General features: G+C 46.0%; 4 protein-coding genes and 1 long non-coding RNA gene across 5 annotated transcripts; 2 read left to right on the top strand and 3 right to left on the bottom strand.

The window, feature by feature from the left end:
• Positions 1 to 7244: 7244 nt before the first annotated feature.
• Positions 7245 to 15916, bottom strand: LOC101779310 (putative disease resistance RPP13-like protein 2). Its single transcript, XM_004980655.3, has 5 exons — positions 14676 to 15916; positions 12950 to 13543; positions 9566 to 11465; positions 9429 to 9474; positions 7245 to 7574 (listed from the first exon to the last, which is right to left on the bottom strand). The coding sequence occupies exons 1-3, from the start codon at positions 15690 to 15692 to the stop codon at positions 9567 to 9569; spliced, it is 3510 nt and encodes a 1169-aa protein (XP_004980712.1). The 5' UTR covers positions 15693 to 15916; the 3' UTR covers positions 7245 to 7574; positions 9429 to 9474; position 9566.
• On the bottom strand, positions 7281 to 9459 carry LOC101779703 (disease resistance protein RPM1). Its single transcript, XM_022828857.1, has 2 exons — positions 7712 to 9459; positions 7281 to 7620 (listed from the first exon to the last, which is right to left on the bottom strand). Exon 1 carries the CDS (start codon positions 9315 to 9317, stop codon positions 7713 to 7715), a length of 1605 nt encoding a protein of 534 aa, XP_022684592.1. The 5' UTR covers positions 9318 to 9459; the 3' UTR covers positions 7281 to 7620; position 7712.
• On the top strand, positions 15577 to 18395 carry LOC111258143 (UBP1-associated protein 2B-like). The gene is made up of 3 exons (XM_022828858.1): positions 15577 to 15701; positions 15929 to 16051; positions 16423 to 18395. Exon 3 carries the CDS (start codon positions 16844 to 16846, stop codon positions 18314 to 18316), a length of 1473 nt encoding a protein of 490 aa, XP_022684593.1. The 5' UTR covers positions 15577 to 15701; positions 15929 to 16051; positions 16423 to 16843; the 3' UTR covers positions 18317 to 18395.
• Positions 18396 to 18729: 334 nt separating this feature from the next.
• LOC111258217 lies at positions 18730 to 19926 on the top strand. Its single transcript, XR_002678825.1, has 2 exons — positions 18730 to 19290; positions 19437 to 19926. It is a non-coding gene; the product is annotated as an uncharacterized LOC111258217 (long non-coding RNA).
• Positions 19832 to 23855, bottom strand: LOC101764559 (ABC transporter F family member 5). The gene is made up of 9 exons (XM_004979590.4): positions 22880 to 23855; positions 22326 to 22667; positions 22055 to 22195; positions 21748 to 21927; positions 21439 to 21594; positions 21238 to 21339; positions 20978 to 21106; positions 20461 to 20565; positions 19832 to 20354 (listed from the first exon to the last, which is right to left on the bottom strand). Exons 1-9 carry the CDS (start codon positions 23729 to 23731, stop codon positions 20259 to 20261), a joined length of 2103 nt encoding a protein of 700 aa, XP_004979647.1. The 5' UTR covers positions 23732 to 23855; the 3' UTR covers positions 19832 to 20258.
• Between the last annotated feature and the right edge of the window lie 759 nt (positions 23856 to 24614).

Raw genomic sequence — 24614 nt, 5'->3', positions numbered from 1 at the left:
CATGGGTTTCTGAAATGCGAAAGATCATCGACGATCCGCCTTTCTCAGTTCCACTGGTTACGAAGATGACCTATCTAGTTGAATCGCGTGGTGTGTTGCTGGTAGAGTGGTAGTGTTGCGAAAGTTGGCGGAAGGAGTGACAGGAGGAGCTCTCCCTGAATCCGCTGCATCTGAACAGAATGAGATTGAGGTGTTTGAAGCCAGTTTGAGGCAGTCACAGTGGACCAAGGTGACGACAGTAGGGGATGACCAGGTTTTGTTTTTACGTCGACGGTGATGCAGATCTGTTTGTGTCTCTCATGAGGAGGTGCCGGGGGATTGCATCTTCTTGATAGCATTAACAGGTACCAGGTGCTAGTCTAGCGGGTCTACTACTTGATTTAGATAAACAACATGATGTGTAGACATCCTATAGAGAGAGAGTGAGAGACACCGACCGTCGGTCTTCATTGGTGAGGATGACGAGTACACCATGGCGGTGTTGGTGAAGGAGGAGGTGGCGCTGTTGATGCAGGGGTGGCGGTGGCGGCGCGACATCAGCAGTGGAGCTTCCCGCCGCTGCAGCGCCTAGAGCAGATTGGGTGCTAGGGTTGTCAGTGGGTTTAGTGGGCACGTTCAACTTTGGTGTGCGTGCCCCGCAGCCCCCACCTTCCTTTTATTATGACACTGCGCGACGAGGACCCACCAACTATATTTTGGTTGGGCACCCCCGATCAGGGCGCGGATCAAGCCCGGACTCGTTCGTTGGAGCGAGTCCGTTGGGAGATCAATCCTGACATTCTTCCCCTTGATCTCACTTTCATTCGGACTTAGAGTTAAACTTAACTTGGCACCCATTTCATCATAGATCAGTGCATAAAGCATGTCTTGTCATAATAGCCAGTTACATACTACCAGATTCAACAGCTACAACACACCTTTCTATTTTGAAACAGATTCTTGTTCTAGGCTTTTAGTATCCAGGTATCATAGGCTTTCCCGTGAACCCATGCCGGCTAAGTGTTCTCTGAACACATTGGGCGGTAAGCCTTTCGTAAAGATCCGCGAGCATTTCTTTTGCTCTTGTATGCTCTAAACTTATGGTATGATCCTGAATTCTATCTTTCACAACATAAAACTTAATGTCAATGTGTTTGGCAGCACCACTTGACTTATTGTTGTGAGCATAGAATACGGTTGGCTCATTGTCACAGTACATCTTTAGTGGTCTTTGAATGTTGTCTACCACTTTTAACCTGGGTACAAACTTCTTTAACCAGTTTGCCTGCCTTGTGGCCTCATAGCATGCTACAAACTCGGCAAACATCGTGGAGGATGCCGTAATAGTTTGCTTGGAGCTTTTCCATGATATAGCTCCACCTGCGAGAGTGAATACATAATCTAACGTGGATTTTCTATCATCTACATCTCCCGCAAAATCAGAATTTGAATACCCTTCTAATTCAAGGGAATCAGTTCTTCTATACGTTAACATGAGGCCTTTCGTGCCCTGCGTATAACGCAATGCCTTCTTTACCATTTTCCAGTGATCTATTCATGGATTGTCTTGGTATTTCCCAAGTACCCCAGTAACAAAAGCTAAGTCAGGGCGCGTACCCACTTGAGCATACATCAAGCTTCCGACAGCTGAAGCATATGGAACCGCTTTCATTTGATCGATCTCATACTAGTTCCTAGGACTCTGAAAATTCCCAAATCTATCGCTCTTGACTATGGGAACAGGCGTAGGTCTACTCGCATGCATACTATACTTCTTCAGAATCTTCTCTAAGTATGCCTTTTGCGATAATCCTAATACACCCTTTCTTCTATCTCCGTGAATTTCGATTCCTAAAATGAATGAAGCTTCACCAAGATCTTTCATGTCAAAATTTGAGGACAAGAACTTCTTCATCTCCAATAGTAGACTAACATCGCTACTAGCAAGTAGGATGTCATCTACATATAGGATAAGGAAAATGAATTTTCCAATCTTAAACTTTGCATGTATGCAATTGTCCTCCTGATTTTCACTAAACCCAAACTTTCTTATTGTCTCATGAAACTTCAAGTACCACTGCCTGGAGGCTTGTTTTAATCCATAAATAGATTTCTTCATATGGTATCCCATATGTTCTTTTCCTTCCACGATAAAACCTTTGGGTTGTGCCATGTAAACATTTTCTTCTAGGTCTCCATTAAGAAAAGTCATCTTTACATCCATCTGATGTAACTCTAAATCGTAGTGTGCCACTAAAGCCATTATGATTCTAAAAGAATCCTTACATGAGACTGGAGAAAATGTCTTATTATAGTCTATTCCTTCTGTTTGTGTGAAGCCTTTCGCAACAAGTCGTGCTTTATATCTATCGACATTCCCTTTGGAGTCACATTTTGTTTTGTAGACCCATCTACAGCCTACTATTTTGGCTCCTTTAGGAATTTCTTCTAAATCCCAGACTTTGTTGCTACTCATGGATCTCATTTCATCTTCCATGGCTTCAAGCCACTTCGATGAGTGAGCACTCCTCATGGCTTCTTCAAATGAGGTGGGTTCTCCCTCCATTTGAACTTTTTCATTGACAGACTTCATAGTCGTCAGGAATAGATGGCTTTCTTTCTCTTTGAGACCTTCTAGGGGCCTCAACATCTGGCACATCTTCCATTTGGAGCTGTTGCAGCTCTTCCTCATGTGTGGCAACATGTTCTATAGGATCCTGAAGGACAGGTCCCTCATATTCATACGTCGTTTCCATAGGAGAACTAACAACAGGTGCTGTCACCACAGTGTTCTGTACTGTCGAACATTTCTAAATCATCAAAATGGGTACGTATACATGCTTCTCCTCAAGGTTAATTTCTCAGGGTACCGTACTCCCCATAATCATCTCATCCTTCAGGAACACAACGTACCTCATTTCTACAAACTTAGTGTGTTTGTCAGGACAGTATAAATGATAACCTTTTGACTTTTCAGGGTAGCCAATGAAATGACAACTAACTGTCTTAGGATCTAATTTCCCAATGTTTGGGTTAAAGACTTTCTCCTCAGCTGGACAACCCCACACACGCAAATAATTGAGTGAGGGCTCTTGTCCAGTCCATAACTCATATGGTGTTTTAGACACCAACTTACTAGGAACTTGATTAAGGATGTGAATGGCGGTTTTTAACGCCTCCATCCACAAACTAGCCGGCAAAGTGGAGTAACTTATTATGCTTCTCACCATATCCATTAAGGTACGGTTACGTCTTTCAACTACTTCATTCTGCCGAGGCTCGCTCGGTGTAGAGTACTGGGCAACTATGCCATTTTCCTGTAGAAACCTCACAAAAAGTCCAGGAACTTGGCCCTATGGGGTATGCCGACCGTAGTACTCCCCCCCACGGTCGGATATTACTATTTTAATCTTTAAGTTATGTTGATTTTCTACTTCAACCTTAAATATCTTGAATTTATCCAACACTTCTGAACACCCTTTAATTGGATAAATGTAACCATGACATGAATAATCATCTGCGAACATTGTAAAAGAATCATAACCATCCACAGATGTTATAGGAAATGGACCACAGATATCCGTGTGAATTATTTCTAAAATTCTTGTGCTTCGTTTGGCGTCTTTCTTAATTTTCTTGACAAACTTTCCTTTAATGCAATCGATGCATTGCTCTAAACCTGAAAATTCTAAAGGTGGAAGAATTGATTCTTTAACTAAGCATTCTATTCTCCCCCTCAAAATATGGCCTAAACGACAGTGCTATAATTTCAAAGATGCATCATCAATTCTTTTCCGCTTATTCTTTACATTCATAGACGAGGAGGCATTCTCATTCTCAACGCTTGCAACATTCACATTCTCACAAAGTGATAATAAATAAAGCTCGTCTTGTCTGAAGGCAAGACCAACAATCTTATTATTAAACTTGATTTTGCATTGTCCATCACTGAAAAGACAAGTAAAACCATCATCATCTAAACGCGATACGCTTATTAAGTTTCTATGCGAAGAGGGTACAAAAAGGACACCACTCAAATGAAGTAAAAATCCATTTCCTAATTCTAATGGGAGTTCTCCGACGGCTTCGACTTCAGCTTGGACGCCATTGGCAACTTCAATGCTTTTTTCTCCTCTTTGCAGGATCCTCCTCATATGGAATCACTGTAATGAATTTGCAACATGAACAATTGCGCCTGAGTCAATCCACCAAGTAGATTTTTCATAACTTACATACAAAGATTCATCTACAAATATAATAATATCCTCACCTCTTCTCATCAGGTGCTTCAGAAAATCTGGACAATCCTTATGGTAGTGTCCCTTCTTCTTGCACCACTTGCAAGTGTCCTTGTCCACCACCTCTTCATGATTTGGTCTTTGATGGTGATCATGCATTAGAGCCTTTCCATGTGCCTTGAAAGAAGAGGTGTTCCACTGAGGTTTCCCTTATGGCTTAGAATTCTGAAAATTCCTCTTCTTGTTTTGGCTCAGGTAATTAATAGTATCACCAGATGAGCCCTTAAGCCTCTCTTCTTCTTGGACGCACATGGCGATCATCTTTTCAACACCCCACTTTTCTGGTTGTGAGTTGTAATTCACAGCAAAAGCCTCAAATACTTTGGGCAGTAAGGTAAAGATCAGATGAACTATGAATGCTTCTGGAAGATCCATCTCCATAGACTTAAGCTTGGAAGACATATTGCTCATTCGCAATACGTGATCCCTTACGCCGCCGCTAGTGTACTTCATAGTGACAGGCTTCCTTATGAGGGTACTTCATACTGACTCTCCACCTTTGTCAGGTACTCACTGGCGGTCTTACACTCTGGGATTGCTCCCCTAATTGCTTCCGTGATGGAGCTTTTGATCACCATCATACACTTCCTATTCGATAAGTCCCGCTTCGCACGATCGAGATCGTACTGCATTCTTATTGGTGCATGAAATCATCGTCACTTTCATTCTCAGCCCTCACGGGGTCCGTAGGTTCTATGGGACGTTGAAATCATCTTCACCTTCATTCTCGGCCCTCACGGGATCCTTAGGTTCTATGGGACAAGGAGCAGTCGGTGCCAAATCAATGTCGGACAGCACAAGCGCTATCTCGACTTTCTCTCGCCACGAGGCGTAGTTCCCTCCTGTGAGGGGCTCGATGGACGAGATAAAACTCATATCATTGCCTGAAAATAAAAATTCAGAAAAAAGAGTTAATTTAACGTTGGTCAAATTAAAACAGAAGACTTCTCAATATCAATTCTATATCACCGTTGGGTAGAAATAGAATTAATAATCATAAAACAAAACTTATAGTACAACAATTTTATCAAAAATGTTGGTCAGTAGATAAAATTATCATACTCAGAAAAAATACTTATTTTCTAATTAAATTTTCGCGTTGGTTCCAATTTAATTAGAAAAATAGACTAAAGACTTCAACTTAATGCATAAAATTGGCAAAATAAAGCTAAAAATTCTTCTTAACTCAATCTTAATATAGAGAAAGTTTAAACTTAATTTTTGGATTTTACCCACAGAAAAAACTCATTAAAGTCTTTTTATTTGAGCCACTAATCAATTTCCAGAAATTATGCTAAATTCACTAGAAAAAGAAAAACGAAACGGACTCAAACTTCTCTGTTCCTTTGGCTCAAGCGCGGAAGTGGCCCATCGCAACCCAAAACTCGATCCCATGCCTGTCCTCAGCTGATTTGCGGCTGGCACGAAGAAAACGGCCCAGCCCAAAACTCAGTTGCGGCCCAGCCTGTTCGCGCGCTCGCTGGCTCGGCTTGCGTCGCATACTCGCCCACGGCTTAGCAGGCCACAGCCTGGGCCCAAGCTGCCAAAGCGGCCTACCGCGGCCTTCCGTCTGGGCTAAATCCGACCCGGCGTCCTTCAGCCGTCCATCTCGATGGACGGCTGCGCGTGCTCTTCGGGTGAGCAAAACACCCACGCAGCCGGTTCCTCAGAACCCTAACGCATTCTTTCTCCTTGGGCCGGCTCTTTGTTCTTCATGTTTGAATCCAAATCCCACAAGGTTTGTTGGGGGAATTTGTTGCTAAGATCTTTGTGAGCAACTTTGATCTGACCACCCTCAAATCACTCACGAATTTGGCTTGAATTTGAGTTTTCCCAGACCGTGTTCTTCGTGGAGGGCATTCGGTTCTCTCCTAAATCCACCATGGATACTTGAGTTTTTCAAAATCTTTGTCATGGATCTGTTAGCCCTTGAGGTTGAGGTTTTGCTTCTATGGATCAAGTTTCATTTGGATCCGTGGAGTTTCGAGAGAGGACTTTTGATTCAAAGTTGAGCTTTGTTCGTCGTGTTCTTGCTCTGTTCGTCTCTGTTCTTCTATCGGGCAGAGGCACGCGTGCCGCACGCGTGCCAAGCGCGACGCTGCTGCGCTGGGCTCCACAGGCCGGCACTCACGGACCAGGCGAGGCAAGCTGCACGCCAGCCCAGCCAAGCACGCCGGCCCAGAGCGGCTCAGGCAGGCCACGCTAGGCCCAGTTCGCGGTGCGGAGCAAGCCGGTCGAGCAGATCAGCAGCAGCGACCAGCCCAGCCCTGACAGCAGAAGCAAGGTTTGGCCATTATTCAGAGATAGTTGTTTTGAAATAGGCGTGTCACTTCCAAGCTACAGGAACTAATCATTGCATGCATGCTTTTGACCGTGTGTGCCTGATCAGTTTAGTAGTTGATGAGTTAATCGATGAACTAATACATGTCTGAATGCATGAGCACTTGTTTAATCCTTGTCTATGCACGTCTGTCAGCAGTAGCAATGGTTCAGTACTTCTCTGTTTTGCTTAGCAGCTCGACTGCTCATTCAGTTCTGTAATGTGAGCAGCTCTGTTCTTTTCTCCATGGCCATGAGACTGACAACGGGTGCAATGCAATAGTGCAGCTCAATTTAATCTTTGCTTAGTGGTACTGCAGGTTCTTTGCTTGGTCCTTGTTACTTGCTTATGGACAAAGCTCTAGCTGTCATGTACTGCCTGCTACAGTACAGCCAATGCTTTTGAAGTGTCTCTGTCTTGCAATAGTGAATCAATTTCCGGTTGCTCGAAGATAGTACTTGTTTCATACCGCGATTGTTCTGCACCAGTTGGCGCCAACAGCAGCCCCCCAGGGCGGAAAAAACACCTGTTTGACAAACAGCAAGTATTTCTCAGATTTTCGTTTACACACGAGCCATCACAATAGGGTGTAGCAAATTAAGTTGACATCGATGCTCTTCTCACAGACCTTTTCGTGGATGTACACGAGACACAAGAGCCTTATTGGTACATATAGACCAATATAAAATTTCAGTGTGTTCATTAGCATACAGTATTGTTTTCTGCTTCTTTATTATAATGATACACAGCTCTACTACGCTTTCGAGGTAAAAAACAGGTAATGGTTTCTACTAATGACAGTAAGAGACAGTTACACGACCCAGACAAGAGACTTGGAGCTAATCCTTCTCGGCTGAGAATACTGGATTGGGCGACGGCTGGCAGTCAGCATCTCGAACTTCAGTAAATACCCGCCAGGCCATCAGGATAAAACATGGCTCCCTGCAGCTTCAAAACTGATTTCTTAGGATGATCAGCTAGCGTGTCGTCTTCCAAACCTGCAAGTTGGAGTGTCGGACTTCCCTGTGGTAAACCGGATGCTAGGTTTAGATAGAGTAATAGAAGAAAGGAAGTACGAATGGCAGGCATACAACAGAAACAATTGCCTACATACCTTAGTAGAGAACCTGCAGTTTCGGAGCAGGTATCTTCAGATGCTTGTGAAGTTGCTGCTTCAATGCTACCTTGAGTGCATCGCCAAAGAAACCTATAAGCCAGACTTGCTTGAGGGAAACCAGGTGCTCTAACCCAGAGAACTGCATCTCCGACCCCTGAAGGCAGTGAATCTTCAGCTGCTCAAGCTTTTCCATTGCACCATTGTCAAACCATACACTTAACTTCGATTTACAGGCAATCTCGAGGACCTCGAGTTTGCTGAAAAGGCCAGAGTGAAATTGGAGCTCGCCATCTTGATCTTTATTGACACGGAGGCGCAGAGTACGCAGACTTGGTAAGCTCTCGATGACCTTTATGTCACCTGTTGTGAACAGTGTAGTCTTCTCTAAAGTCAGCTTCAAGAGATTGTTACGATACTTGATATCTGGTGGGAGCTGCTCTACATGGCCGTGCATCTTTAGGCTCCGTAGGCCTCGGGGAAAGCGGATGTAGTTCCAATGAACAAAATGGTCGTTCTTCTCAAACTGCAAAGACAATGATTCCAAATGCTGTGCCTCATCTAAATTCCCATTAAACAATGCTCTGGTTTTGCGGTTGATCCCAGACACTTCGAGTTTCTTCAACTGGCGAAAGACAAGGGAAGCGATCTCACGAAGAGTGGCATCCCCTGCAGTATTTACATCAATAGCACCAAGCGTCTGCAAGGCTTTCAGTCTCGCGATCCCTCTTGGCACCTCAACACCATTCCTGCAAGAGCCATCAGGTCCACGTCTGCTGAATCTGGCAAGCAAGCGGGACCTCCTACTCAATGGAGTCGAATGCTCCCCCGCAGACAAGCTGTCATCTTGCGTCCACGCTATGGTGGTACCTGCACGAATGTACTGCAGCTTCTGTAGCCGGGTGATGCATGGTGGTAGCGCGACTATAGAGGTGTCTCTGATATCCAGAGTTTGCAGCTGCACCAGCTCACCCACGGAATCTGGCAGTCGCGAAACAGTCCTCTGTCCTCTTAGCGAGAGGAACTTCAGACGAGACAGCTTCACTATCTCCTCAAAAGCAGAATTCCCTCCTATTGCATTCTCTAGATCCAGCACCCGAAGCACCCTCATCCTGTCCGAGACGTACCATGGCCAAAACTTTCCAAACACTGTCAAAGACCGAAGCCGTGAGAAGTCCAAACCCTCGAACACAACCCGGTCAGCATTCCAGAATGTCCCAACAGCTAGGTGCTGTCCTATGCCTTCTGTGGTCAGCCGGCCATGCCCGCGCTCCAGTGCAGAGACTTCCACTGGAAAGAAAACTCTCTCTTCCACCGGCCGCGAGATGATATACTCGCGGAAGAAACCATTGACTCGGTACCCAATAACCTTACTTGCCTTGAGTACTGGCTGCATGATGCTCAGTGCAGCAACCTCGTCAAAAAGCTTCTCCGCGTACTTCTCCATGCTAATGCTGTCGGTGCCCTTTGAGTAGCCCTCCGCGATCCACCGCCTCACCAAACGCATCCTCCGGATGATGCTGTCTTGAGGAAAGACCGATAGATAAAGCATGCATTTCTTGAGATGCCGAGGGCAAGCATGCAAGTAACTGAAGTAAGAATGCATCCAGGCAAGTATGCCACGTAAGGAATGAAACTCTGGGTTGGTCCCCAGCGCCGCCTCCTCGATGCCGAGCCGGTCGGCGAGCCAGCATGCCTGATTTCTTAGGATGATCACCTAGCGTGTCGTCTTCCAAACCTGCAAGTTGGAGTGTCGGACTTCCCTGTGGTAAACCGGATGCTAGGTTTAGATAGAGTAATAGAAGAAAGGAAGTACGAATGGCAGGCATACAACAGAAACAATTGCCTACATACCTTAGTTCGACTCCTCGGACGACTCCTGGGACGAACGTGGCTCAACCTCCAGTTTCAGAGCAGGTTTCTTCAGATGCTTGACAAGTTGCTGCCCCAATGCTACCTTGAGTGCGTCGTCGAAGGAACCCATAAGCCAGACTTGCTTGAGGGAAACCGGGTGCTCTAACCCAGAGAACTGCATCTCCGACCCCTGAAGGCAGTGAATCTTCAGCTGCTCAAGCTTTTCCATTGCATCAATGTCAAACCTTACACGTAATTTCCATTTGCAGGCAATCTCGAGGACCTCGAGTTTGCTGAAAAGGCCAGAGTGAAATTGGAGCTCGCCATCTTGATCTTTATTGACACGGAGGCGCAGAGTACGCAGACTTGGTAAGCTCCCGATGACCTTTATCTCACCTGTTGTGAACAGTGTAGTCTTCTCTAAAGTCAGCTTCACGAGAATACCAAGATCCCTGATACTTGGTGGGACCTGCTCTACATGGCCGTGCATCTTTAGGCTCCGTAGGCTTCTGGGAAGGGAGATGTAGTCCCAATGAACAAAATGATCGCTCTTCTCAAACTGCAAAGATAATGATTCCAAATGCTGTGCCATATGTAAACTGCTCCAATGATTCCAAATGCTGGTTTTGCGGTTGATCCTGAACAATTCGAGTTTCTTCAACTGGTCGCGAGAGAGAAGGGAATCGATCTCATTAAAAGTGGCATCCCCTGCAGTATTTACATGTATAGCACCAAGCGTCTGCAAGGCTTTCAGTCTCGCGATCCCTCTTGGCACCTCAACACCATTCCTGCAAGAGCCATCAGGTCCACGTCTGCTGAATCTGGCAAGCAAGCGGGACGCCATAGCGTTTGACCTCCTACTCAATGGAGTCGAATGCTCCCCCGAGGACAAGCTGTCATCTTGCGTGAACGCTATGGTGGTACCTGCACGAATGTACTGCAGCTTCTGTAGCCGGGTGATGCATGGTGGTAGCGCGACTATAGAGGTGTCTCTGATATCCAGAGTTTGCAGCTGCATCAGCTCACCCACGGAATCTGGCACTCGCGAGACTTCCCTCTGTCCTCTTAGCGAGAGGAACTTCAGACGAGGCAGCAGCTTCCCTATCGCCTCAAAATGAGAATTCCATACATCCACTGCATTCTCTAGATCCAGCACCCGAAGCACCCTCATCCTGTCCGAGACGTACCATGGCTTAAAAAGTATAAACATTGTCAAAGACCGTAGCCGTGAGAAGTCCAAACCCTCGAACACAAACCGGTCATTGTCCCAGGAATCCCCAACAGCTAGGTGCTGTCCTATGGCTTCTGTGGTCAGCTGGCCATGCCCCTTCTCCAGTGCAGAGACTTCCACTGGAAAGAAAACTCTCTCTTCCACCGGCCGCGAGATGATATACTCGCGGAAGAAACCATTGACTCGGTACCCAATAACCTTACTTGTTGCCTTCAGTACTGGCTGCATGATATCGATGCTCAGTGCAGCAACCTCGTCAAAAAGCTTCTCCGCGTACTTCTCCATGCTAATGCTGTCGGTGCCCTTTGAGTAGCCCTCCGCGATCCACCGCCTCACCAAACGCCTCCTCCGGATGATCCTGTCTTGAGGAAAGACCGATAGATAAAGCATGCATTTCTTGAGATGCCGAGGGCAAGCATGCAAGTAAGAATGCATCCAGGCAAGTATGCCACGTAAGGAATCAAACTCTGGGTTGGTCTCTAGCTCGTGCATAAAGTTGTCACTCAGACGCCTCATCTCCTGCTCGAGTACGTCTTTGCTTGGTCTGCTGGCCAAGTATCTTGCCAAAGTAACTATCACTTTGGGAAGCCCGCCACACTTGGACAAGATAAAAAGGTCTGCTGTAATTACCATACGCCGTCCCAGATAGCATGCATTCTCCTCCAGCACCTATTTAAGACCACGTAAGCAGTATAAATTTAAACTATACTCAAACTAAGTAATATAAATTTGAAATAAAGGAAGCAGGAATTGAGCACAGATTCCTGTATGGAATGACTTCCCTACCAAGGGTGGGCATTCGGTTTACCGAGACTGATCGGTTCTCTTCTTCGGATTTTGCTAAAATTCGGTTAACCAAAATTAAAGGCTATTCAGTTACTAAAAATTATCGACACCAAGCCAATTCGGTCTTGATTACTTTGGTTCGGTCTCAGTCGTGACTCACGATCAAACCAACCGAATCACAAACTAAACATGGAGAAGGATTCTAAATTACCAATTTATGTCATTGTTAATATAAAAATACTAAGTTAAAGTATATACACATGATGAGTGCCACCATTTAGACTATTTATACAAGTATGTGAGGAATTGATGAAAAATATTGATTTGTATGCTAAACATAATGTAAGGAGGATTGGAGGTGTGATACAAAATAGAAAAAATATGAATATGGATGAAAAAATGCATAGAGTAATTATTAATTCAAAATCAATCACAACTGGATAAAGATAGGTACATATCTATATAAGTATTATGTTGAAGTATTGAAAAATAAGAGAGTAGTAATTAAATAATTTTGATTATTAGCTAGAGTTTAATTTCTAAATAATTTTTAAATACAATAGCTTTTAAAAATATTAGCCCGTGCGGGAGCAAGGGTTGATGGACTAGTAAACTTAATTCGGTTTGTTAATCTCTAAGGCCCAATTAGTGACCGAAAATCTTGATTTCGGTTTCTTTCAGGTTAGGTCTCGATCATTTTGGTTCACTCCTTTGGTTTTTGTTTTGCCTACCCCTATTCGCTATGGTTCCATTTACTAACAAATAAGCTCTCACGCTAAATTAAACCTTTTACATTTTAAGTTCATGTGAAGAGAAAAGAGATCCTCCTACTTTAAGTGATTCTTAATAGTGGCGAGTGCGGGTTATTTTTATACAATTTTAGAGGGTCAAATTATAATATTATTCATGCTGGCATATATAGGTAATTTATATGAAAGTTTTGGGAGTTACTTTATATTATTTTTCACAATGGAATAGGTCACTAATTTTTTGTGTTGACTTAGGGTACTATAGACTTTGTAGATGATTTTTGTATAATTGGCTAAGACAAGTAATTTAGATATAGATTTGAAGTTACTTTATACTATTTTTTTATAATAGCACAGATGGGTAAATTTATAAAAAACATATTAGATCTATTGGTTGTTATTGCCCATGATGTTTAGAGTCTCCTGAATTGACATCTAGATGTTTCCATTGTTTGTAAGAATCTTTAGGATTTTTCTATTTTTCTATGGTGCCTATTGAGGTTTCAATATGGAGGCTCTAAAAAGAGTTTCTAGTTAGTAATAGTATGATACAGTAAGGAATTATGCTAGTAGATATAAGTGGAAATTAAATGGAACAATGCTTGTGAGAAAACACACCTTTTTGAACAGTTCAAGGGCTGCATCAGCTTCAAGACCTTTGATATTGTGCACTACTGCATTGTTTGATGATACTGCACAATGTTTGCCAACACTTTCTTCCGAAGTAATGGTGATGATACAGCTTCTTGAACCTCCGCTTCCTATCAAGTTAGATTTTATCCAATCCCAATCTTCCTCGAACTGCAAACCATCAATTATGACTAGGTACACATGTTCATGTAGAAGGTGTCGACATTCTTGGATGGGATCTTTTGCCTGATGTGCTTTAGAATATCTTTCCTCCGAAGAAGTTGATTTCGGAAGTAAATTCAGAAGTAAATTTCGGGAGAAGTCTGTGGGATTGAATGGATTGGAAACACTGGCCCAAGCATGCTTCCATGAATTATTACTAGTCCGCCATTTGCAGTAGATGTCCCAAACGAGTCCTGATTTACCAACACCAGGCATTCCCCACAAAGAAATAAGACGACCTTCCTGGATTTGCTCAAAAAGTGCACCCACTTCAGTGTCACGTCCGAGAAGGCCATACTTGCACAATGACTGGTCGGGTTCTTCCTTTATAAAGGAATAGACTCTATCATGCTGGAAACCCTGCAGATATAGAAACGGATGTACAAACAAGTTGAAAGAAGAATAGAGAGGGGGATTAATTATTTTGAATTAAAATAAGCACCTATTCCAATAAATGCGAGTAAAAAGATAAGCACCGACAAAAAAAAAAGTGAAAATAAGATTTCTCAACTAACATTTGGCCGCTTTGGGCTGTCAAATTAGATCGCCAACCTAATCTAGTAGCTAGGAAAATTGACATGTATGAAAAATTCCCTGATTCATGGAAAAGTTATATTCATTAATTATGGAACAATGTTTCTGGCAGACAAGCGCACAAAACTAAAGCAGACCTAGCACTGTTTTCAAACGATGCACACAATCACACACAAAGAAAAGGAAGTTTAATTGGGGGACAATAGAAATCTGCACATAGGTTTCAATAATTCAGTTCTTGAATTGGTATATGGTTTTTATATGTATTTGTTGTGTGCCAACAGCATTTGTACAACAGTCATGTAAAAATAAGAGCATGAACAATAGAGAAGAGAGAGTCCACTAGGAGATATGTGTAATCATGAACATGTTAATTTGATTTCCTGCATTTTGCTTAGCCTGGTCTAAAAGATGAATACAGAAGTGCTTTGTTGCCTGCAAGTTACTATGGTATGACAGCCTAGCTTTGTAGAAACATGAATTTTTTGCAGAGCTTGGCTTGCTTGATGCAGTCAACAACTGCCTAGCTAATGATGCTACTACTGCACTGTTAGGATATATCAAGTGATATTACTGTGCTTAACGAATATTGATGCTTATAAAATAAATGCTCCACAAATAATTAAAAATGCACAAAATAAATATCATAATAACCCTTATTTGTCCACATTTATCTCATACAACTAATGTTTTGCAGGCAACTAAACAACTTTCTCTTCTTAGCCTGCAGGCTAAGGTGGGTTTTGTATACCAGCCAGGCTAGAGCATGTGGGCAACCAAAACCTAGACCTCATAAAGTGGCTCATATTTCTGGGTTATATCTCTTCTGTTCGTGTCATGTATTACAAACTCCCACTATATATAGTCAATAAAATATATAGAAAATCGAAAAAGTGGTGCGCCAGCAACATGTATGAAATATTTTTTTTTAATTTCTGAAAGTACACTATTGATTTACCTCTTTGAAATAGACGCGGACAGAGTGATATGGTGAAAACTGGACGAGCTCAAAAACTCGACACGGCTCCCCCGCGCATAGGCTTGCGATCACCGGCTGGTGGGTTAACACGACAATCCGGCTTCCTTTCTTCATGTCCGGCAGGTAGGATCTGATGGTATCCAACTGTGCCATGGTATATAGGTCTTCAAGGACGATGAGGTACCTATGTGTGTTGATTTTATGAGCAGACTCCTTTATGCTTCCTTCTTGTTGTTCTTGGCTGCAGAAAGAGTGTGCGAAGAACTGAATCATCAAGGTCCGTATAAACTCATGAGCATTAAAAGGCTCCATAAGCTTCACCCAGGCGCGGCATTCAAATTCCTTGTAGATTCTTGAATCACCGTACAACTTCCTGATGATGGCTACTTTCCCAAGATCACCTTCTGGTCCGCAGACCGAGATCACTTGAAGGTCCTCGCCTTCCCTAGTGATCAATCCGGGAAGATCCAAGGGGCCAGTCTTCTTAACAGCATTGGTGAGAATGTCAAATGAACCTTTGCTGGAGGCAGCAGCCCTTTGAACCTGCTGATTGATGGGTCTGGAGCCAGAGTCTACAATAAGGTTGTAGCGTATGTTCCTCTGGCTCACGTCCACCACTCGAGCCCTCAGCAGTGTTGTCTTGGCGACGGCTTCGTCCACTGGCAGCGCTGCTTCCGTCTTGCCACAAGACGGCAACAGCCGGAGCCACCAGGACCTCTTCTTTGTGTCCAGTTGGAGGACGAACTCAATGCAGTCCTCCGTGTCATAGGAGAGGTCGCGGACCTGCCTCACCCAGGTCCACACAACATCGTTCCTGACGCGCTCCGCGTCGGCGACGTTGAGGAAGGACTGCATCATCTCGAACTCCCCCGTGATGAACACGAGATCACGCTGCACAATCTGCCACTGCTCTGCCTCCTCCTTGATGGCGGTCCTGACTTTGTCCGCCAGCAACTGAACCGCCGTCCTGGAAATCCCGATTGCAAGGTCCGCCATTACTCTCAGGTGTGTATCCTATGGGTTTGCTTGTGTAGCAGAAGCTAGCAAGTGGTACTGCTAATGCTGAGAGTTGTGTGCCCCCATGAGTTTATGGGGATGGTATTATAAAGGGGACCTTACCTTAGGCGTAGGAACACAAAATTGGGTGGCTGAAGCAAAGAACATTGTTTTTCTTTTCAAGTTGCGTGCCTCACCATTTAGCACAAGTTCTTCTACTTCCGCTTTTCATGCAGAATCGCCCTTCTAGGCACAAGTTCTTGGAAGCTGGAAGCAACAGGTGATGGTTGCTTCTAATGCGAGTAATCCTTCAAAGTGTGCAAAGGAGAAAGGATCACAATTCACAGAACTAGGCAAAGGTAGTATGCCCAAGCAAAGAACTCGAGGTGTGCAATCAGTTTAGCATTTTAAGGTGTGCAAATCATTAATAAGAGCTCAAGGTATTTGCTTTCTTTATGCACATCAAAAAAGCATGGGTTCGCCAACTTCCTTTTGTGTGGTAGAAGCAGAGGCAAGCAAACCGTTAGTTTGATTTGAACCGTGTCGGTGTTATTTAGTCAGGTCTCTGAAACTGGGCTTTTTTGGGATGGAACTGGTATGATTCATGTCTATTTCCCCTGAAACTATCAAGATGCATTGATACAATTTTGTGATCCTAAACTCATTGTGGAAGTGCACTAATACATCATCTCAACTCTTCTGCGTTTATTGGAACTGAAATTGCCTGCAGGCTGCGACACAAGTGAAAGAATGGAGGTGTACTGGAAGTCTGAACTTCTGCTAAAACGATTTGCACATTCGGACTATTAGTACTTCGCATCAGTTTGTGGCGCTGAGTTCCTTCTGGAACCGGTGGCACAGATGAAAAATGGGGGTGTACTGAAAGTCTGAACTTCTGCTAAAACGATGTTGCACATTCAAACTAGTAATCTTTGCAGAAGTGAAGCTGAAAGAATGAGATTCTTGCTGTGACAGAACAAAAATGTGCTCTCAAACAGAGGTGAAGCTGGAAGAATGAGATTCTACGACGCACGCTGAACTAAAAATTGAAACTTTGAAAGAACGATGGGCACTGAACTAAAAATTGAAAGAAAATCAAAAAAATTAAATTTGTCTGATAACCAACCAGACCACCCAGATAGTTTGATAGAATGTTCATTAACATCTTATTAATCCAATTGCTCTGGCACAGCAAGAAGCCAAGAAGTAGCGAAGAGCCGGTAGCCCAGGGGGTGGGTCCCACACTGCCTCCATTCTGCCATCACACCTCGCCGCCGCCGGCGACCCTCCCGGCCATGGGGAAGAGGAAGGACAGAGCCGCCAAGGAGCAGAACCCCGACCTCCCCCTACATTCCCATCCCACCACCTCCACGACCGAGCACAAGCGCCGGCAGCGGCGAGACCCCGTCCCGGCAACCGGCTCCGACTCCGAGCCGGACCCCTCGCCGCCGTCCTCGCCGGCGGGATCCGTGCGGCGCCTGATCGAGCCCTACTCGAAGCCCCGCCTCGTCGCCATCCTAGCGGAGGCGACCGCGTCCGACCCCGCGCTGCGCGCCCGCCTCGTCGCCGCCGCCGACGCGTCCCCGTCCCACCGCCGGCTCTTCGTCCACGGCCTTCCCCCGCGCGCCGATGCCGCCGCGCTCGCGGAGGCGTTCTCCCGCTTCGGGGCCCTCGCCGAATGCCACGCCGTCGCGGACCGCGGGCGGCGGTGCAGAGGGTACGCCTTCGTGTCCTTCGCCTCCCGCGCCGCCGCCCGCCGCGCCCTCCTGGACGCCCCGCGCGTCCTCGTCGCCAGCCGCCACGTCTCGGCGCAGTTCGCCTCGGCCGGCCCCGACCGGTCCCGCGGGTGCGGTGGCGGCGCCGGGAGGCGGGTGTACGTGACCAACGTCGCGCCGGACGCCGGCGCGGAGCGCCTGCGCGCGTTCTTCGCGCGGTTCGGGGAGCTCGAGGGCGGGCCGTTCGGCTTCGACGCCGACACGGGCAGGTCCCGCGGGTACGCGCTGTTCGTGTACCGCGCGGCGGCCGGCGCCGCGACGGCGGTGGCAGAGCCGTACCGCGTGTTCGAGGGGCGCATGCTGCATTGCCAGCTCGCCAATGAACCCGCGCGGAAGGCCAAGGCACCCCCGGCGCCGCCGCTACCGGCGGCAGAGGCGCCCGCGTTGCAGCCGATGCTTGATGCCATAGCGGCCGCCGGCGTGGGGGACCTTGCAGCCTACGCGCGGGACCCGGCGCAGGCTGCGGCATTGCTCGGGCAGAACCCGGCGCTTGCAGCTGCGGCATTGAGCTCTGCATTGGCGGCTGCTGCACAGAGTCCGGCAGTGGCTGCTGTTGCCACAAATCCGGCTGCTGCGTCTGCACTGATGCCAGTAGCTGCGGCCGCAGGAAGACGGACAAGGGCAACGACCGCAGCAGCGGCGGTGCCATCGCCGGTGAAGTTTGGTGTTCGACCAAGCGGCGGCGCAGGGCTGCTTGGGCCATACAAGCCACCAGCCCACCATCGTCGCCATTGGCGTCTGCGGCGGCTGCTGCACGTGGAGGATCATCCACTGCGGGGAGCCATTGACCACCGACTTTCGTTCAGTCATGTAACTGACATTGCAGCGTGCTTTTGTAGTGGCTTTTAGGACGAAGTTGTGTGTCACCTTGTAGTTTTACTTCGTTCATCTGTGGCTTGTGAGCCTATATGTGGCACCTCAATGTTTAGATGCCTGTGTTTGCTCATCCCTTTGCTTGGGTGAAACTGAATCGCGCTGATGACAATCTGACAGACGTGCCATTTGGTAGCTGAATTTGTCATCAGAGGCTGAGAGCTAAGGTGATGTGTTCATGTGCGTGTCTCTGACCAAGACACGGAGGAGTGGTGAAAGCCGGGGGATTCCTGGAATCTGAAACAGAAGCGCAGGAGGGAGGAGCCTGGCCAGCGCCGTATCAAAAGCCGGAGGATCACCGGTGCCACTCCGGCGGTCCATCGCCATCGCTTGCCTTGCCGCCGCGGCTTCGACGCGGCGAATGGCACCGCGCGCCTCCGGCGTCCTCTCGTGGCCGCGGCAGCAGATGAGCGAGAGATAGCTGGTGCTTAGCGCTTCCGGCGTGGGCGGACGGCGGGGAGGACGGTGGCGGCAGACGGGCAGGAGGAGAAGACGATCCCATCCAGGGGGGTTCTTGAAAGATTATAGGGTGCTATTTGTAAATATTTGGATCGTGATCAATAATCGCGATCCAAAGTAGGGTTCTATTTGAAAAAGTTTGGATCGCGATTATTAGTCCGCGATCCAGTTAGGGGTGTTTCTGCAAATTACTCGGCCGGCCCATCCGCAAGCCGGCGATGCCGCCTCCGCCACCGCCTACCTTCGCTTGGCCCCGGCGTGCCGTGGACAAGCTGTGTTGCCGGCGGTCCCCTCCCGCGCGCCACCGCTGCACGCCCCCGTCCCCTGCTGCGGCAGAGTTCCTCCACCCGGCGGCGCCGTCAAGCCACACCGGCAGTGGTGCCATCGCCGGTGAAGTTTGGTGTTCGACCAAGCGGCGGCGCAGGGCTTCTTGGACCATACAAGCCACCGTCGTCGCCGGTGGTGTCATCGTCCCCAGGGAGGAACGATAGGTAACCAATAACCATCTCTGTCTGCCAAAGAATATGATTGTTTTGATTGTTTTACTCGCTGCAATTGCGATTGGGCATTTGTTGTTCTTATCGATTGAGATTCTTCAGAGGTTGAATTACTCCTGTTTTTGGATATTGATTTGCAGAGATGGACAGTTGGACCCAGCAAGTCTTGGTTCTGCTCAAGCTGGAGGGGCCTCTAGATTGGTTGCCAATGGCTTCTGTTTGGGAATTTCGGGGATATGGGTGCAAATCTAGCTGTTGTAACCCTGCCTTTACATTAGCTCCCTGGCTCCACCATCTTGATCGAATCTTTATGCGCCTGTCTTGATTTTTTCTTAGTTGCAATTATCTCATGAAACAGCTCGGGGTAACTATGTCCATTTTTCACCTGAAAATGTCCATTTTTCTGAACATTTTTTCACAGCAGTTCATTTCCATGAGAAGAAGCTGCTCTGCTCAGATGCCTGCAGTTTACTCATGTGGTACAGCATAAACCAACCTAAATTTTACCATGAATAGATATAACAGCAAAAAAGTCTAAGCCAACCTAATTTGCATTCTTTATATTTAACGTGTATCAATTAGTACAGGTTGTATATGAGAAAGAATTGCCTGAGCCATGGATCAATGGCATTGTACAATGTGTAGTTCTACCGTTGGAATAACATAGCTGGATGAACATTATGGCATCCTCCATTCATCACAAAAATAAACCATTCCTCCTGAAACTGCCTGTATTATGTACAAGGTCACATAACGCTTCCTGCTTGGAGCTTGGTTACAGTATTTTCGGTCTTCTCCGACGCTAGTAGGATTACTTCCAGCTGATGTATCCAGTGCTTCTGTTGGTATACCGGTTATAGCATAGAGCACACCAGGCAGTAGCAAATACTGGTTTCTGCCTTGTACTGGTGTTGCTGATAGCATACAGCACTGCAAATCCCTAAGCGAGGAACCATGACACTTCACTTCCACCTCTTTGAGTTTTTAAGCGACTTCGATTTCTGCTTGCTTTGTTGGAAGGCCTGCACCTTCTGCTTCTTTCTGGCTTCTTTCTCTGCCTGCATTCGAGTTCAGAAAAAAAATGTTAGATTGACAAACTAAAGCAAAGGAAATTTATGGTTCATACCTGAAATGGTACTATGAATGGACCATAGCAATATTTACCTTCGACATTTTGGACTTGGCCTTTACTTTGGGGGCTTTCTCCTCGAGCTCTTCCTCACGGGCAAGTTCCCTTTCTCTGGCTTCAAGGTTCCTTTCAAGGTAATACTGAAATCATCGATGAAGAAAATTTCATCATACTTGCTTTCGTATGTCTTGATATGATTCAGAGTGGAAATCCTATGTAAAACTAGATGGATTCCAATTCCTTTCCTTTCAGTGCGCACGTGTGTGTCACTCTCATGTTCAGATATTCTACATACTAACTTATGGAATTATTATTGCTAAAGTTTCTGGCACACTACTTCAGTACACGAGCTTCTAATTAACTTTGTCAAAAGTACAATACACTTAACTCTGAGTTAAGCAGATAACACTGTAAACAGATGGGATGATCATGCAGTTACACTAAGGGAATAATAGCAAGAAGAATTCAACATAATTCATGCCCATTGCGATCAGAAATCTGAAGGAAGCATAATGGTATGCTTTAAAGAATAAAGATCATATGAGAACTTACATTGTAATCTCCTTTATAGTCCTGGATAGTCTGATCTTTTACTTCAATAACCCGGTTAACAATTTGTTTTACGAAGTAACGATCATGAGAAACTGTTATCACAGTACCTGTATACTCTGATATTGCCTCCTGTCATGCATGCAAAACCATTTATTAGGTCTGCATGCTCAAAATTTTTGACAATCCCATAACAGAGAAAAACGAGGAAACTAAAGATCATGAAAACTGAACTTTCGAGAAGGATGAGGGCTGCATCTGACCTCAAGCATTTCTTTTGATGGGATATCAAGATGGTTTGTCGGTTCATCCAAGATGAGTAAAGTAGATGGAGTCACCAAGAACTTGCAAAATGCAAGCCTCGCCTAAGGAATATTAGAGAAAGAGTGAGCTTTGGAGAGCATTCAGACAGAGCATAAAGGTAACCTGTGAGGAGTAATAACTGTACTGAAAATGCACATTACCTTCTCTCCACCACTTAAATATTGAACTTTTCTGTCCAGCATGTCATCCCTGAAGTTACAACGGCCAAGCAGACCTTTGATATCATCAAGCTTCCAATCTTCTGCAGCATCTGCTACAGTATCTAGCACAGTCTTCTCCAAATCAAGAGCTTCTGCCTGGTAAAACATCATATCCCATTAATCTAGTTGGAAAGTGCAATTTTTACTGTAGTTACTCAGAGGAGCATGATTAAGGTACCCACAGCAGCTAGATTTATCTGAAACAACCACACGAAGAGATAACAATTAGAGTGATTCAGTTTACCATACCTGATTCTGCTCGAAATAGTTTGGCAGCACATTGTGGTCCCCAAGAAGCACCTCACCACCTTGTGGCTTCTCCATCCCCAAAATAAGTTTAAGCAGTGTGCTCTTCCCACATCCATTGGGCCCAATGATAGCTATCTTTTCACCTCTCTCTACTATTAGGTTGGCATTGTTGAACAGAGTCTGAACACACATCACAGCAATCAGAATGTGTGTAAATAGTTAGTGTATATGATATCACAATATAATAATATATTAATTCATAAACTGAAATCTTGGAAGCAATGAGCATTCACACAACGATGCTGACCTTATCCTCAAATCCAAACTGAAGATTCTTTATTGTTAACACGGTTCTACCACTTCTTCCCCGCTCAGGGAATCTGATCTTTAGCTGCTTCCGTTGGAAAGGTTTCTCAATCAACCCTTCCTTTTCAAGCTTCTCCAATTTCTGTTCAGATAAAGTCGTTAGAATCTACACAAAAATGTAAGCAGAAACATACAAAATAGCAGCTGAAAATGTAATATGATAGGCCACAGTGATTTGATGCAAGCCTCCACTATGAAATCCAAGCAATTACCTTTTGCTCACTGGAGGCACGCCCCGCGTTAACTCCAGCTCCAAGTCTGTTTATCAGTTCCTTTGTCTGTTCAATCTCCTTCTGCTGCTTCTCCCACGCAGCATACTGTGCCTCGACCGCTATCGCCTTGGCTAGAATGTACTCTGAGTAGTTACCCTTGTATGTCTTGGACACACCAAATTCAGTTTCCACTATCTTGGTACACAACTGATCAAGAAAAGCCCTGTCGTGAGATATGATGACCATCGGCACATCCTGAGTCTTCAGATAGCTCTCCAGCCACTCAATGGTGTCCAAATCGACATGATTTGTAGGCTCATCAAGTAGCAGCAAATCAGGATCCTGCAAAAAATCAGATTTTAGTAAACATAGAACAGAACAATACGCTTGAGAAAAAAAATCTAAACTAGAAGCAATTGCTGGATGACAACTCTATTGGAATTCATCACCAATTGGGTGCCACAATGCAATTCCATTTCCACCCAGCACAACTCTTCACATTGTAATATTGTAACAGCTGCAATTGTGGAATGCAAAAGGTCGAATTCTTATACCTGAAGAAGTATCTTGCCGAGGGACATCCTCATCTGCCACCCGCCGCTGAAGGACGCGACGAGGCGGTCGGCGTCCTCCGACGCGAACCCGAGCTCCGGCATGAGCTTCTGCACCTTGACGTCCACCATGTCGAGGTCGACGTCCTTCGACCGCCGCTGCAGGAGGTCGAGCTCGTCGAGGAGGCGGCCCATGAGGTCCATGTCCTCGGTGGCGCCCTCGAGCGCGGCCTGCACCTGCTCGAGCCGCCGCTTGACCTCCATCTCCTCCTCGAAGGCGCTGAAGAACTCCTCCCTGACGGTGCGGGAGGCGGAGACCTCGAACTCCTGGCTGAGGAAGGCGATCTTCATGTTCTCCTTGGCCTTGACGACGGTGCCGCCGTCGGGCTCCTCGAGCCCCGCGATTATGCGGAGCTGCGTCGTCTTGCCGGCGCCGTTCACGCCGACGAGGCCCACCTTCTCGCCGCGCTGCACCTCCCAGGACACGTCCTTGAGCACGGTGACGCCCTTGTAGGACTTGGAGATGCCCTCCAGCCGCACCCCCGACGGGATGCTCGACGCACCGCTGCTGCCGCCCGACCGCTTCTTCTTGGCGGCGCCGGCGGCGGAGGGGTCGGAGGATGAGGAGAGGAGGGAGGAAAGGTCCTGGTTTTTCGCCTCTTCCGTAGTGGTGGTGGTGGTGGAAGTTGAGGGGGAGGATGAGGTGGTTAGGCGGCAGTGGAGGGGTGCATGGCGGCGGCGGCGGAGGCGGCGGGAGATGGGGACGGAGCGGGACGGAGAAGGAGGGGAGGGGAGGAGGGCGGAATTGAGGCGGAGGGAGCGGAGCTTGCAGGAGAGGATGTCCATGGCGGCCATTGGAATGCTTGGTGGAGGCGGGGCCTCTCCCTCTGCTCTGATTCTTGGCTGGGTTGGGTGGAGGGAGAGAGGCCACACAGCACGAACCCACAACCAGGGGAGTGTATGGGTGAGGAAGGAGGTGGGGTAGAAGAAGAAACGGTTTTTTTTATATATATTAGTCAAATTTATTTGCTGGATGATTTTCAGGGTTTAATTTGACTTCAAATTTTTTCTGCCCCTCAAATTTTCTTTTATCAGTCTAGTTTCTTTCATTTTGTTTTTAAATGATACTATTGTTTGGGTCGAAATTCTATTTTTCCTTCCATGATTTACGGCTTTTTTATTTTTCTTTTTGCAAAAGATGCTTTTTTAAGTTGTTGTCATGTGGTCTCAACATTTTTGGAGGTGGAGCATAGAAAATTTCTCCAAAATACATGACGTTGATGCTTTAGCTTGCAAACTAAAAATGGTTGCCGTACAGATGTCGCTCATATGACTTTTTTTTCTAAGTTGCTTTTAGAACCAATATTTTGGGCTAAATATATGTAGCGGGAAATGGTTTCTTAATATTATTAAATAGCTCTAATTTCTGTAGTTTTTATTCATAAATTCTTCTTTGTTGTATGTTTTGTTGGCAGCCTTATATTAGTATATTCTTCTTCGTTATATAACTCTTTTTCATAAAAGGGTTTAAATGGTTTTTTTAGAAATTTCCTTTAATACCATTGGTTCCAGTACATTGGTACAGCATGTAGATCCTTATTTGTGATATTGATCAGTTCACATACAAAGAGAGTATGGATGATGAATGAGAGGGGTAGAAGAAGAAAACGACATTGTATCAAAACAATTTTATTAGATGCATTTTAAGGTTTAGGGATTTAACATTCAACCTTTTAGG

The sequence above is a fragment of the Setaria italica genome, chromosome VIII (genome assembly GCF_000263155.2).
Source record: "Setaria italica strain Yugu1 chromosome VIII, Setaria_italica_v2.0, whole genome shotgun sequence".
Classification (NCBI taxonomy): domain Eukaryota; kingdom Viridiplantae; phylum Streptophyta; class Magnoliopsida; order Poales; family Poaceae; genus Setaria; species Setaria italica.
This window is presented reverse-complemented; position numbering and strand designations above follow the sequence as displayed.